We start from the raw sequence: 14,394 nt of genomic DNA, 5'->3' as shown, positions 1-14,394 counted from the left end.
CCATGCCCAGTGGGAGGCTGGCCATACCCCCAGCCCAAGGTCCCCACCACCATTGAATTCCCCCTTCTCTGTGGGCCCCCAGGTTGCCCTCACTGCTGCCACAACAGGCCCTGTTTTGTCCCTCCCCTGCTCCCAAGTGTCTCCCCCCTTTCCCTCCGCCTCTGTCTTCCTGTCTGACCTGAGGCTCCCAGGGCCTGGGCGGCTAATGGGTGTTTCCTGGCCCTTTTGGGAACAATAAGTAAGATATACACAGGTGGTGGGTAGCACTTTTAGGGCCAGTTAGGATTCGCAGCTTCAAACTGGGCCACACTGGGACTGGGGCAGAGTCCTCAGCACCCAGCTGGGCCCTTGGAGCAGGAGAGAGTTGGCTTCACCCCTGCCTGCAGCTGAGGCCAGTGGAAGCCTGGGCACATTCCCCAGCCTCCCACCAACATCACACCCAGCCTGCTGCAGAGAAGGCTGGAACTCACTCACTCTAGTCAGGCCCTCAGCAACTTGCCAAGTACACGTGTGGCTAGGCCTGGAGCAGGCTCTGGAAATGTGAATATGAGGTGCTGTGGATGTGCTTTTGGGGAAGAAAGATCAGGTCTTGAGGGACAGTGTGTGACAGCCAGCCTTGGGGTGGGGAGCATGGCAGCAGAAGGAATGAACGGTAGGGAAGACCCGGAACCCCAGAGATCAGGGCCCACTTGACAGGCCCATGGGACAAGCTTCCATCAGTCTCTGAACTGTCAGAATAAAAAAGGAATCTGACTGAAGTGGCAGATGTTTTGTAGTTTGCCAAGTAAGGACATGAAAAAATTTTTAAAATCCATCATTTTCTCTCAGCACCATTTTATGAAAGATGTATTTTAGCCATAAAAAATATAGCAAGAATACTTAAAATAAAAGATACTGTGACCAAGAAAGGACAGGGGACAACCTGGCCTGATATATGCTGATCAATTTTATGTATCTCACTCTTGGTTGGTTCCTTTTATTGCTGACCACTGCATACCTTATCAAGGGCCAGACCAGCCAGTGCATGGCCTCTGGGAGTGCTGATAGAGGGGCCTTTGGAGGCAGAGCAAGAGCCAAGGACCTGGGGGAGGTGGGGGCCACACCAGGAGGGACTTTGGACTTGACACTCAAGAGTTTGGATTTTATTCCCCAGATGATGTGGAGCCGGGAGAGGCTCTCAGGGAACAGACACAATGGTCAGGTCCACATTCAGTCTCACAGCTTTAAGGATGGACTGGAAGGAGAGAGACGGGGGAGGGGCTGGCAGAAATGATGAGGGCCTGTCCCCAGGTGGGGACCGTGGCAGGGGGACTGGAGAAGGGGTAGTAGGAGCTGGGCAGAGGAAGATGTCATCCCACTGGCGTTCACGCAGGGACTGGGAACAGAGCTAACCTCACCGGGGCAGACCCATAGGGGTGGGCTTAAGATTGGGAACTGAGGAGTTCCCATTGTGGCCCAGTGGTTAACGAACCTGACTAGGAACGATGAGGATGCGGGTTCGATCCCTGGCCTCGTTCAGTGGGTTAAGGATCCAGCGTTGCCGTGAGCTGTGGTGTAGGTCACAGATGTGGCTCAGATTCCGTGCTGCTGTGGCTGTGGTGTAGGCTGGCAGCTACAGCTCTTAATTCACCCCCAGCCTGGGAACCTCCATGTGCCATGGGTGTGGCCCTAAAAAGCAAAAAATAAAAATTAAAAAAATAAGAACATCCTGACTGTGAAGAATATGGCACATGGCACATGGGTGAGAGTGGACCAAGGCAGTGAGCATTCCAGAAAGTGGAAGAGGAGTGGGCAGGGAGTGGCTCGCAGGGACCACACTTATCTGACTTTGCCCTTGGGCTCTACCTCTTGTGCCACCTTAGACAGTATACTATCCTCTGTGCCTTAGTTTCTTCATCTGTCAAATGGGAGTGAAATAGTTCCTAACTCACGGAGTTGCTGGGTAGTCTAAATCATGATGCGTATGGCACTCAGATGCTCGGCCCGGTGTGATTCTGCGGCACCCACACAGCCCCAAGAGCAAAGGAGGGGAAAGGCGGCACAGTCTGGGCAAGATGTGAGGCCTGGCTTTGTGGCAGGCCACGGGCTCAGACCTGCCTTTGCGGGTCTTGGGCAGTGTTTTGAACGCTCCTGGGACTCTCTCGGGGCGGCTCTTACCTGTCACTCCCTCATGCACCTGACAGTGGTCGAAGCTGGGACTCCACTGGGCCCAGGAGTGGGAAGGGACTCCACACCTCCTGGAAGGTTCTCAGGTGGATGTCTGATCAAGCTGCAGGAGGCAGGCAGAGAAAAGGGCAAAGGGTCTCGTGGTGGCAGGAGGGAGAGCGGACTGGGGGTCCCCCTGGGCGATGGGAATGAGAAGAGCAGGCTGCTTAGTCCCCCACCTCCTGCCAGACCTCCTAAACCAGATCCTCATCTCCTTGCCTTCCCACCATTCAGACCTGCTTCTAGAATGTTTGCTGCCTGGGGGCATGCCTTGGCACCTTTGCCCCTCTCTCCTCCCCACCCCACCCCACCCCCATCCTTTCAGCCACTGCCTCCCTTGGCAGACCCTGAGTCTACCACTTTCGTCAGTCTCTGGGGGGCCCTGAGCCTTGTCTTCTTCTGCCATCCCTGGGCCTCCAGAGTTTGCTGATCACTTACCTTCACCGATGGCGCTGGAGTAGAGCTGAGGTCTTGGCACTGCCCAACTCGAGACCTTCCTTAAGCGGAAGTCCGCCTGCCTGACTTGACTCGGCAGCTGCGGCTCTTCAGCCTCCGCTCCCATCCTTGTGCTGCCCAGTGGAAACTGCTTTCTGTTTCATCTGCTTGAAATGTGATCCAACAATTGGCCTGATCAAGTCCTACCTCTCCTTTCAGGGCTCAGCCTGAGTGACACTCCCAACCAGGGTGCAGTGGCCTCTTTGGGAATTGCTTGTTAAACATCCAGGGAGGCGTTTCTGCTGTGGTGCAGGGGAGACAATCCAGCATTGTCTCTGCAGCAGCTTGGGTCGCTGCTAAGGTGAGGGTTTGATCCCCCGCCTGGTGCTCTGGGTTAAGGACCTGGCTTGGATTCAGTCCCTGGCCCAGGAACTTCTATATGCCCTGGGTGCGACCAAAAAAAGGAGTTCCCATCATGGCACAGTGGAAACGAATACGACCAGGAACCATGAGGTTGCAGGTTCGCTCCCTGGCCTTGCTCAGTGGGTTGAGGATCCAGCATTGCCATGAGCTGTGGTGTAGGTCGCAGATGCGGCTCGGATCCCGTGTTGCTGTGGCCCTGGCATAGGCCGGCAGCTACAGCTCCAATTAGACCCCTCGCCTGGGAATCTCCATATGCCATGGGTGCAGCCCTAAAAAGACAAAATAAAAAAAATTTTTAAAAAATACAGGGAGTTTGTGTTGGTGAGACCATCTCCATCACAAGCACAGTGCCTGCACAGTGGACCCAGGAGAGATGTGCTGAGGAACCAGCAAATGAAAGAAAAGGAGAGAGACATTTTTAATGAAGACCAGGCAAGATTGGGCAAGAGGACACAGGACAGATGTGAGTCAAAGATTACTCAGATGTTCCTGGCCCACGAGACAGAGATAGAGCGTCACTATCCACAGCCGTGGCGGAGCAGCCTCAGCCCGGCCTGGAGTGACGCAGTGCGCTTCCCCTTCCCCTGCTTCCTGGGGTCGGGGCCTGATGTCCAAGGCCTAGCACAACACAGAAGGGTCTAAGGATGCTCAGTTGCCACGGGGCACTCCTCAGTATTTAAAAAAAAAAAAAAGGAGTTCCCTTTGTGGCTCAGCGGTTAATGAACCCTACTAGGATCCAGGAGGATGCGGGTTCGATCCCTGGCCTCACTCAGTGGGTTAAGAATCCAGTGTTGCTGTGGCTGTGGTGTAGGCTGGCAGCTGCAGCTCTGATTAGACTCCTAGCCTGGGAACCGCCACATGCCGAGGGCCTGGCCCTTAAAAGCCAAAAAAAAAGCAGTACCTTGCTTACTAAATTTGTGCTTGACACAAAACCACAGGGAAGAACTAAAAGGAGACGTGAAAGTTAAAAAAAAAAAGTCTCAAAAGATATGACTGCTGAGTGAAAAGCAGTAAGATTGAATTTTACAGATATCCTGTATTTAGACAAGGGGGAAGTCAGATGGACATAAACAAATGTGATTTTTCACATGAAAAAGATCTAAGGGTTTTCTTCAACTCTCAGGTTCACTCTGAGAGCCATTGGGTCGATGAAGCTGCCAGAACAGCCACAACCCTCGGGCTGCACCAATAGGCTCACATTAACTGGATCAGGACCCCTCTGCAGCAGGCCTGGGGTTAGACCAGCCCTGGGGCCTTCCTCAAACACATGCAGTTTACCAGGAATATGGGAAAACTACAGTCCCTTCACGAGAGGCTGAGCAGGGGCAGAGGGACCTGGAAACCATCTCTCCCCAGGAATCACTGAAGGTGATGTATTTCTCTTGGAGAAAGGAGATGCGGATAGATGTTGGGGGGCGGGGGTGTGCCAAACAGAAAAGACAGAGTGTTTCTCTGGAGGGCAGAGTGACGATCAGTAAGTATAAAAGACAAGGCAGAGACACAGCAGAAGAAAGCAGTCTCCTTGTGGCACAATGAGTTAAGGATCTGGCTTTGTCACTGCAGAGGCCCGGGTCACTGCTGTGGTGCGGGTTGGATCCCTGGCCCAGGAACTTCCGCATGCCATGGGTGCAGCCAAAAAGAAGGAAGGAAGGAAGGAAGAAAACAAGAAAGTAGTTTCTAACGGCTGGAGCAGCCCACTGAGGTGGTGAGCTTCCTGTCCCTGGAAAAGTTCACGTGGAAGCAGGATGGTGTCAGGGATACGGTAGACATCACTGGCAAGCAAGCAGTGTTTCCTAACCTTTCTTCCCCTCCCAAACATCCCATTGTTAAGGAATCCCCTGTTTTAAAATAGCGTATCTATTTAATAAATTACACTTATTCACAGTAGAGGTCATCCCACTTTAGGAGTCAAAAACCTGGGTACTGGCAGTCCTCTGATGCTTAGCCAGGCTTGAGGCCCACTGATCAGAGGAAGAAACGCTTCTAAGAAGAGGAGGTTGTCCCTTTCCTCCAGAGCCACCGTCTTCCAGTAATTCACCAAAGTGACCAACACAAAGGAAGGCAGGAGAGGCGCCAGCCACATGTTCTCTAGGCCTTTTAGAAAGCGGGGAGCTGTTCCTTTGGCCACAGACCCTCAAACCCACCAGAAAACTGATGTTGTAGACGGCTCGGGAAGGGGCACCATTCTAAAGGGAACACCCACCGAGGTTCCCATGCAAAATGAAAGAGGCTACCCGGCACGCAGCTGGCATTGTCAACAAACAAGATAAGGGCAAGGTTCTTGCCAAGAGAATCAAGGTACGTACTGAGCATAGGAAGCACTCCACCAGCCGAGACAGCTTCCTGAAACGTGAAGAAAGTGATCAGGAAAAGAAGGAAGCAAAAGAGAGTTACTTGGTGCTGGAGGGGCTGTGGAGAAAAGGGAACCCTCCTGCACTGCTGGTGGGAATGTAAACTGGTACAGCCACTATGGAGAACAGTTTGGAGATACCTTAGAAATCTATACATAGAACTTCCATATGACCCTGCAATCCCACTCTTGGGCATCTATCCGGACAAAGCTCTACTTAAAAGAGACACGTGCACCCGCATGTTCATTGCAGCCCTATTCACAATAGCCAGGACATGGAAACAACCCAAATGTCCATCGACAGATGATTGGATTCGGAAGATGTGGTATATATACACAATGGAATACTACTCAGCCATAAAAAAGAATGACATAATGCCATTTGCAGCAACATGGATGGAACTAGAGAATCTCATACTGAGTGAAATGAGCCAGAAAGACAAAGGCAAATACCATATGATATCACTTATAACTGGAATCTAATATCCAGCACAAATGAACATCTCCTCAGAAAAGAAAATCATGGACTTGGAGAAGAGATTTGTGGTTGCCTGATGGGAGGGGGAGGGAGTGGGAGGGATCGGGAGCTTGGGCTTATCAGACACAACCTAGAATAGATTTACAAGGAGATCCTGCTGAATAGCATTGAGAACTATGTCTAGATACTCATGTTGCAACAGAAGAAAGGGTGGGGGAAAAACTAATTGCAATGTATACATGTAAGGATAACCTGACCCCCTTGCTGTACAGTGGGAAAATAAAAAAAAATTCAAAAAAATAAAAAAAAAAGAGAGTTACTTGGGTGCAACTGAAGTGCCACCTGCTCCATCCAGAGAAGCCCCGTGTGTGAAGAGTCTGCACTGCTGAACCCATTCCCTGTGAATTCATGGCTTGATAGGTATAAGCAACTAAAAGACCTCTGGACTGTTTGAAAAAAAAAAAAAAGTAGAAGAAGAGGGGACGGGGCAGGGGAGGAGGTCGTGCCAGAGCTGGAATTTGAGGAGCGATGGGTTCAGAGGCAGGGAGGTCTTGGCATCCAGGAAAGACTCAGGACTGAGAACATAAGCTCAGGAATAAACTGCAGAGTGTAAAGCGGGACAGAGACGAGGCTGGAGGCAGGAGGCTGCCGAGGCAAAACACTGTCCATGCCCTGCTCTGGTGCTTATCAGTTCGGCAGGGACCATGCAGAGGCTTTGACCAGGAAAACATGATCTGCAAGGAGCAAAGAGGAGCTGGGCCTTGAAGAAAAACGGAGAACATCCAACTACTCTGTAAGTAGGACCTTCTCTGCTCTTCTCTAAAGACAACTGCAAGGAAATTCGAATGAGTCACAAATCAGGAGTGATTTCTGCAACACACTTCAGCAACACAGGACTAATATCCAGAATAGATAAAGAACTGTATGAGTCAATAAGAAAATGAAAAGGGGGGGGGCAAAGGAAAGAAATAGGAATAACACAGACGAGGAAGCACAATTGCCCTATAAACATATGAAAAGGCTTTCAACATCATTAGCAACAAAGGAGTGAAAACATCTCATGCCCACAAAACTGGCACAACTTTAAAAATTGCATAATACTAAGTGTTGATGAAGATGTGGAGCAGTAAGCAAACTCCTGTCCACTGCTGGCAGGAGCACAAATTGGTACAACTGTTTTAAACAGCAGTTTGACATTTGGACACCCTTGAACTTTTGCTTACTTCTGGACATCTGCCGGCCCTTGACCCAGCAGTTTTTCTCTCTAGAGCAGTATTTCAGTTTTGGTTTTGTTTTGATTTTTAATTTGTTGGGGGAATGGTATTTTTCTAAAATATAGTAAAAAAAGAATTCCTAAAAAATGAAGTGAAAAAAGATGCAACATATAAGTTCTGATATTTTATTATTAGATTCAACAGATATAGAGCTATATATGAATACCAAGGAGATGGGCAAGAATATTACTGGCAAATTGTTTGTGGTAACGAAAAACAGAAGTAACTCACATGCCCAGTGACAGGATTAGAGATTGGAGAAAAAATTGTGGCATAATCACATGATGGATTTTTATGGACTATGATAAAGTTGTGAAAATAAATGAATTATAACTATGCAACAACAATAATAAAATCTCAGAAGTATAATTGTGAGAGAAAAATAAGCCTTAGAAGACTCTAATATGATGCCTTTTTTTTTCCTTTTTTGGCTGCACCCTCAGCATGCAGAAGTTCCCTGGGCCAGGGATCAAACCCCAGCCACAGCAGTGACCCTAGCAACTGCAGCGACAACGCCAGATCCTAACCTGGTTGCATCTTGAGAGAACTCCTATGATGCCTTAAAAAAAAAAAAAAAAAAAAAAAAAAAAAAGTTTGGAGTTCCCATCGTGGCGCAGCGGTTAACGAATCCGACTAGGAACCATGAGGTTGCGGGTTCGATTCCTGCCCTTGCTGAGTGGGTTAACAATCCGGCGTTGCCAGGAGCTGTGGTGTAGGTCACAGACACGGCTTGGATCCCGCGCGTTGCTGTGGCTCTGGCGTAGGCTGGCAGCTACAGCTCCAATTAGACCCCTAGCCTGGGAACCTCCATATGCCGCGGGAGCGGCCCAAGAAATGGCAAAAAGACAAAAAAAAAAAGTTTGATCAAAGTGTAATTTACATTGCTATGTTGTAGCATAATTCACGCATCCTAAGTGTACAATTCAATGATTAATAGATGACTTTGAGAATTGTGCAACTATGACACTGTTCATTTCAGTGCATCTCCATTACCTTCCAAATAACCCTCATGCCCATTTTCAGTCAGTCTCCATTCCTACCCCTTGATCTATATTCTGTCCCTTTAGATTTGACTTTTCCGGCCATTACATATGAATGAAATCGTACCATATGTAGCCTTTTGTGTCTGGCTTCTTTCACTTAGCCTGACGTTTTTGGAGTTCATCATGTTACGGAACGTGTCAGAACTTCCTTCCTTTTTATTGCCAACCGTCATTCTATTGTATGGATCTACCACCCTTTGTTGACCCTTTCACCAGTTGATGGACATTTGGGGTGCTTCCGCTGCTCAGCTCCTTTGCTGCTTTGCATGCAAGTCTTTGCACAGACATGTGTTTTCATTTCTCTTAGGTACATACCTAAGTGGCACCATCTTTATAAAGCTAAAACAAGCACAACTAAACAGTGTAATGTTCAGAGGTACATACAACATACTGAAGAGGATTTTTGGCAGGAGAGGAGACTGATAAAAACAGCGCTTGGGGAGTCGGTCTGGGTGCTTGTGGATTGGGGATGGGAGATGAAGAAGGGAACGACCGGGGCTCAGCTAAACAAGGGTAGAGGATTCATGGGTCCTCACTCTGTTATGCTTCATAACTTATTATACATTAGATATCATATATACATACATATTTATATTTTACATAACACAGTAAGAAGACATTTTTTCTCTTTTTAGGGCCACACCCTCGGCATATGGAAGTTCCCAAGCTAGGCATAGAATCAACCTTGGGCCTACGCCACAGCCACAGCCACAGCAACATGGGGTCCAAGCCACAGCTCACGGCAGCCCCGGATCCTTAACCCTCTAAGCGGGGCCAGGGATCCAACCTGAGTGCTCATGGATACTAATCAGGTTCGTTTCCACCCAGCCACAGGGGGAACTCCAAGGAGACATTTTTAAAAATGATAGCCAGTCTCCAATATCCAGCAATTCCACTAGGTTCTCATCTCTGGATAACCAGGTCCCTGTTTGCACCACTTGTCCACCGCCCTCACCCTGTTTTTGGCTCCCTCTGCGCCAGCCACACTGGCCCCTCAGCTGTTCCTCAAGTCAGGGAGCACCAAATAAATATAGAAAGGCAAGAGTGTCACGGATTGAAGAGCTAGGGCTTTCATGTTAGAGGCAGGACTCGAGCTGGGCTGTGGGAGATGGGTAAAGAGGAGCCAGTGAGTATCCAGCGAGAGAATCACAGCTCCTCTAAAAACCAATCAGTAATCGTGAAATTCCTTGATGCACACAGAGGGATAGAAGTTAGCATTTGGGCATATTTTTTAATTTTTATTTTTATATTTTTTGTGTGTTTTTAAATTTTTTTATATAGTTGATTTACAATGTTCTGTCCATTTCTGCTGTAAAGTGACCCAGTTGTACATATATATATACATATATTCTTTTTCTCATATTATCCTCCATTATATTCAATCACAAAGTGTTTAGATACAGTTCCCCGTGCTATACAGCAGGATCTCATTGCTTTTTTTTTTTTTTTTTTTCCCTAGGGCCGCACCCCTGGCTTATGGAGATTCCCAGGCTAGGGATCCAGTCAGAGTTGCACCACGCCACAGCCACGGCAACAGCAACACAGGATCTGAGCTGCGTCTGCAACCTACACCACAGCTCATGTCAATGCCAGATCTTTAACCCACTGATCGAGGCCAGGGATTGAACCCACCCTCTCATGGATCCTAGTTGGATTTGTTTCCGTTGCACCACGATGGGAACTCCTGTGTTGAGTTCTTAATCCTCTAAGCCACAGTGGGAACTCCTTGGACATTTTTTTTTCTTTTTAGGGCCGCACCCGCAGCACATGGAGGTTCCCAGGCTAGGGGTCCAGTTGGAACTGTAGCTGCCAGCCTACGCCAGAGCCACAGCAATGTGGGATCTGAGCTGCGTCTGCAACCTACACCACAGCTATAGCAACACCAGATCCTTAACGCACTGAGCGAGGCCAGGGCTTGAACCCACAACCTCATGGTTCCTAGTCGGATTTGTTTCCACTGTGCCACGATGGGAACTCCTGGACATACTTTTTTAGTAATAGCTGTATTGAAATATAATTCATGTGCTATAAAATTTCCCCTTTTAAAGTGTATAATTCAGCAGCTTTTAGTTTATTCAGACTTGTGCAACCATCACTACTAATTTCAGAACAGTTTCATCATTTCATAAAGAAACTCCACACCATTGGCAGTCACTCTCAGCCACCCCCCCCTGCCCCCGCACCCCTGGCAACCAGTAATCTACCATCTTTATGGATTTGCCTATTCTTTTTTTTTTTTTTCTTTGTCTTTTTAGGGCCACACCCGCAGCATATGGAGGTTCCCAGGCTAGGGGTCGAATTGGAACTGTAGCTGCGCCAGAGCCATAGCAATGCGGGATCTGAGCTGCGTCTGCAACCTACACCACAGCTCACAGCTACACTGGATCCTTAGTCCACTGATCGAGGCCAGGTATTGAACCTCCGTCCTCATGGATACTAGTCGGATTTGTTTCCCCTGAGCCACGACGGGAACTCCTGGACTAGCCCAATCTAGAATTTCATGTAAATGGATTTATACAATATGTGGCCTTTCACTGAGCATCAGGTTTTAAAGGTTCATCCATGTCATAGTTTATAATCAATACTTCATTGTTTATGGCTGAATAATATTCCATGGTATCTATTCATCAGTTGATGGTCTTTTAGATTGTTTCCAGTTTAGGGCTCTTATGCCTGAGGATGGAATTGCAGAGCCACAAAGTTATCTCTGTTTTAACTTTTTTTGGTGGGGGTGCTGCACCTGGGCATATGGAAGTTCCCAGGCTAGGGGTTGAATTGGAGCTGCCACTGCTGATGCCGATGCTGGCCTACCCCACAGCTCATGACAATGCTAGATATGAGCCACAGCTTGTGGCAGTGCCAGATCTAATAATACACTGCGTGAGGCCAGGGATTGGATCTGTATCCTCATGGATACTAATCAGATTCGTAACCCACTGAACCACAAAGGGAACTCCTCTGTTTAACATTTTGAGGGGAGTTCCCTTTGTGGCTCATCAGGTTGCAAACCCGACTAATATCCATGAGGATGCAGGTTCAGTCCCTGGCCTTCCTCAGTGGGTTCAGGATCTGGTGTTACCGCGAGCTGCGGGGTAGGACACACGCAGCTTGGATCTGGTGTGGCTGTGGCTGTGGCTGTGGCATAGGCTGGTATCTGCAGCTCCCATTGGACCCCTAGCCTGGGAACTTCCATTTGTCATGGGTGCAGCCTGAAAAGCCAAAAAAAAAAATTTTTTTTAAGAAACTGCTGATGTGTTTTCCAAAGGGGCTGTAACCATCTTACAATCCCACCAGCACTGTACAAGGGTTCCAGTTTCTCCATATCCTTGACAGCATTTGATATTGTCTGTCTCTTTTATTTTAGGCATCTTTGTAGTTGTGAAGTGGTATCTCACTCTGGTTTGATTTGCATTTCCATGATGACTAATGAAGTTGATTATCTTCTAATGTGCTTATTGGTCAGTTGTGTATCTCTTTGGAGAAAGTCTGTTCAAGCCCTCTGCCCAGTTTTAATTAGTATTTGTCTTTTTATGTTGAGTCGTAAGAGTTTTTCATGTGTTCCGGACATAAGTTATTTGTCATATACACTCTTTGCAAACATTATCTCTCATTGCATAGGTTGTCTTTTCGTTTTCTTGACGGTATCCTTTTAAGAACAAGTTTTTTTTTGTTTTTCGAGAACAAGTTTTTTTGTTTGTTTGTTTGTTTGTCTTTTTAGGGCTGCACCTTTGGCATATGGAGGTTCCCAAGCTAGGGGTCTAGTTGGAGCTGTAGCCACCGGCCTACACCACAGCCACAGCAACGCCAGATCCAAGGCACATCTGCGACCTACACCACAGCTCACAGCAATGCTGGATCTTTAACCCACTGAGCGAGGCCAGGGAGCGAACCTGCAACCTCATGGTTCCAAGTCGGATTCGTTTCCTCTGCACCATGGCAGGAACTCCAAGAACAAGTTTTTAATCTATCTCATTTTAGACCAGTTTATCTAAGTTTTCTTTTGTCACTTGTGCTTTTGGCATCATATCTAAGAAGCCATTGCTTAATCCAAGGTCACAAAGATTTATACCTGTTTCAGAGTTCCCATTGTGGCTTAGCTGGTTAAGAATTTGACATAATGTCTGTGAGGATGTGGGTTCAATTCCTGGCCTCACTCAGTGGTTGAAGGTTCTGGCGTTGCTGTAGGCTGCGGGTGTGACTTGTATCTGGCATTGCTGTGGCTGTGGTATAGGCTAGCAGCTGCAGCTCCAATTCAACCCCTAGTCTGGGAACTTCCATATGTGGTGGGTGTAACCCTAAAAAGACCAAAAAAAAAAAAAAAATCAGTTGAACATAAATGTAGAGGTTAATTTCTGGATTCTCAGTTTTCTTCCATTGATGGGCATATATTCTAAGGGATATTTTTCAAGTTATGGTAACTGGTGACCTTTCCTTCCAGGGGAGGAAAGAGAGACGGGGAGATGGGGAGCCCGCCCAAGCAGACTGCTTTCCCCCAGGGTGGTTAGGCCTCCGTGGCATCATAATGACATCCTCTTGCAGGATTCGGAACCCCCTCCCTTGTTTTGATGGTAGTTGACTGAAAAAAGACCATATCTCTTTACTGCCTCTCAAGGTTATTATAAATATCAAATTAGATCATTTACACAAAAGAATTTAGAAAGGTCTGAAGTGCTGTCCAAATGTACTTTTTAGATCATCTTCCAACCTCGTTTAGCCTTTGCTTTTATGATTTTTCAATGAGGCAGAGACTGTTTCATGCCGAACTCAGTCCCTAACCCAGAAGTTCCATAGACGTTGTCACAAGACCACACAGTTAGACATGAGAATGGGCCAGAAGAACAGAGCACCTGCCCTCCAGCCTAGACACGGGTGTACTCAAGAACTCTTCAGAATCAAGGCCATAGGCCCGGCTCAAACCTGCCACTGCCTGCTTTCCACACTTTCTTTCCTGATAGAAGAGAAGGGCTCCCTAGTTACAAGCTACACCTCCAGCTTTTTTCCCTCCCTACCCATCCTTCTGCTCCAGGACCCCTCCCTTGGGGCCTGAAGGGGAGCCAAGGGGCCCTTAAGCCTCCACCAGTGGAAAGACTGCGCCCTCCCAGAAAACAGCAGCTCACTGTGTGCACATGGCCCGTCGCCCTCAAAGCCTGGAAGCACAGGCCGTTAGGACAACCCGAGAGCTGCCTGGCTTTGAGGAGGTGGGGCCAGGCCAACTGAAGCACCCTCAGCAGGGCTCCTGCCCTCAGTGGGGCTGCTCTGATCACCAGCAGCCACTTAGCCAGGCCTGAAGTGTCCTGAGGTGAGAGGGAAAGCCATGGGCCCAGCCCTCCTCTCCCCTCCCTCCCCTTCCTCCTCTCCCTCCTCTCTCCACAGCACTGACAGCGCCCTGCTTCCCCTTCCTCCCAGGGCTGGAGCAGTCACCCTCCTCTTCTCCCCAACTCCTCCCCCCACCCCGTCATCCTGCACACATCTCCCAGGCACCATGTCACCTGACAACTCAGTGTGATCTCAGTCTCGGGGATATTCGGGCCACACAGCTTCCTACACACACCCTATGGGGCATGGAGTCCCTCAGAGCTCCAGGCTCCATGCCACAGGCAGACCCCCAGGAGCCCGACAGATTCCCAAGGGCCCCAAGCCACCCACGGGGTTGAGGGCTCCTAAGCAGCTGTTGCTGGCTCCTTTCCTGCTCCTTCTGCCCAGCCTCTGCATCCTCCATCTCCCGCCCACACCCTCGTTCGGTGTCTGCTAGGGGGCAGGTCCTCCCACCTCCTGGGACAGACACCATGGTGCCAAGGAATTAGGGGAGGACCCTCAGCCTCCACAGGCACCTCAAGAGGCTGCGATTCTCCTTCCTCCCCCGTGCTTGTCACTTGGAGAGACAGGTGGATGAAACAGGGAAAGACTGATGCAGGGCGTGGAGACCTGAGATGACTAGAGCAAACCACGCAACCTTTAACCACGCAAGTTTTAAAGTCTTCCTCTCTGGAAGGAGGGGTTGCGCTCACCTCTGTGCTCATCTTTGTAGCTCTCAAAGGCGGCAAGTCTGTGTGATGGTTTCTGCCAGAGCTAATGGCAGCCTGTGTCCCCAGTGGAAGAAAGCAAGTGTGCCCGCGTTTCCGGGCCTCTCGGCCCCGCCCCCTCATTCTTTCCCTCTTGCTGACATCGCTGGCATCCAGTCCCCAG

At 48.8% G+C, this 14,394-nt stretch overlaps 1 protein-coding gene and 1 long non-coding RNA gene across 2 annotated transcripts in view; one reads left to right on the top strand and one right to left on the bottom strand.

Moving 5' to 3' along the window:
- Positions 1-2,767, bottom strand: part of LOC110256165 (uncharacterized) — a 7,440-nt gene extending 4,673 nt beyond the window's left edge. Inside the window, exons 1-2 of the mRNA XM_084983151.1 lie at positions 2,644-2,767; positions 998-1,053 (exon numbers count right to left, since the gene is read on the bottom strand). Coding sequence (XP_084839277.1) covers positions 998-1,053; positions 2,644-2,767 — 180 coding nt within the window. The remainder of the gene's footprint in view (positions 1-997; positions 1,054-2,643) is intronic.
- LOC146398065 (uncharacterized) overlaps positions 1-14,394 on the top strand; it is a 27,443-nt gene extending 13,049 nt beyond the window's left edge. Inside the window, exon 3 of the long non-coding RNA XR_014820998.1 lies at positions 14,237-14,394. This is a non-coding gene — a long non-coding RNA (uncharacterized LOC146398065). The remainder of the gene's footprint in view (positions 1-14,236) is intronic.

This window comes from Sus scrofa, chromosome 12 (genome assembly GCF_054392235.1).
Source record: "Sus scrofa isolate SSC_HxYL_T2T_F1_AM1 chromosome 12, Sscrofa_HxYL_maternal_Yorkshire_Landrace_v2.0, whole genome shotgun sequence".
Lineage (NCBI taxonomy): Eukaryota > Metazoa > Chordata > Mammalia > Artiodactyla > Suidae > Sus > Sus scrofa.
The sequence above is the reverse complement of the archived record's forward strand: the minus strand, read 5'-3'. Positions and strand labels throughout refer to the sequence as shown.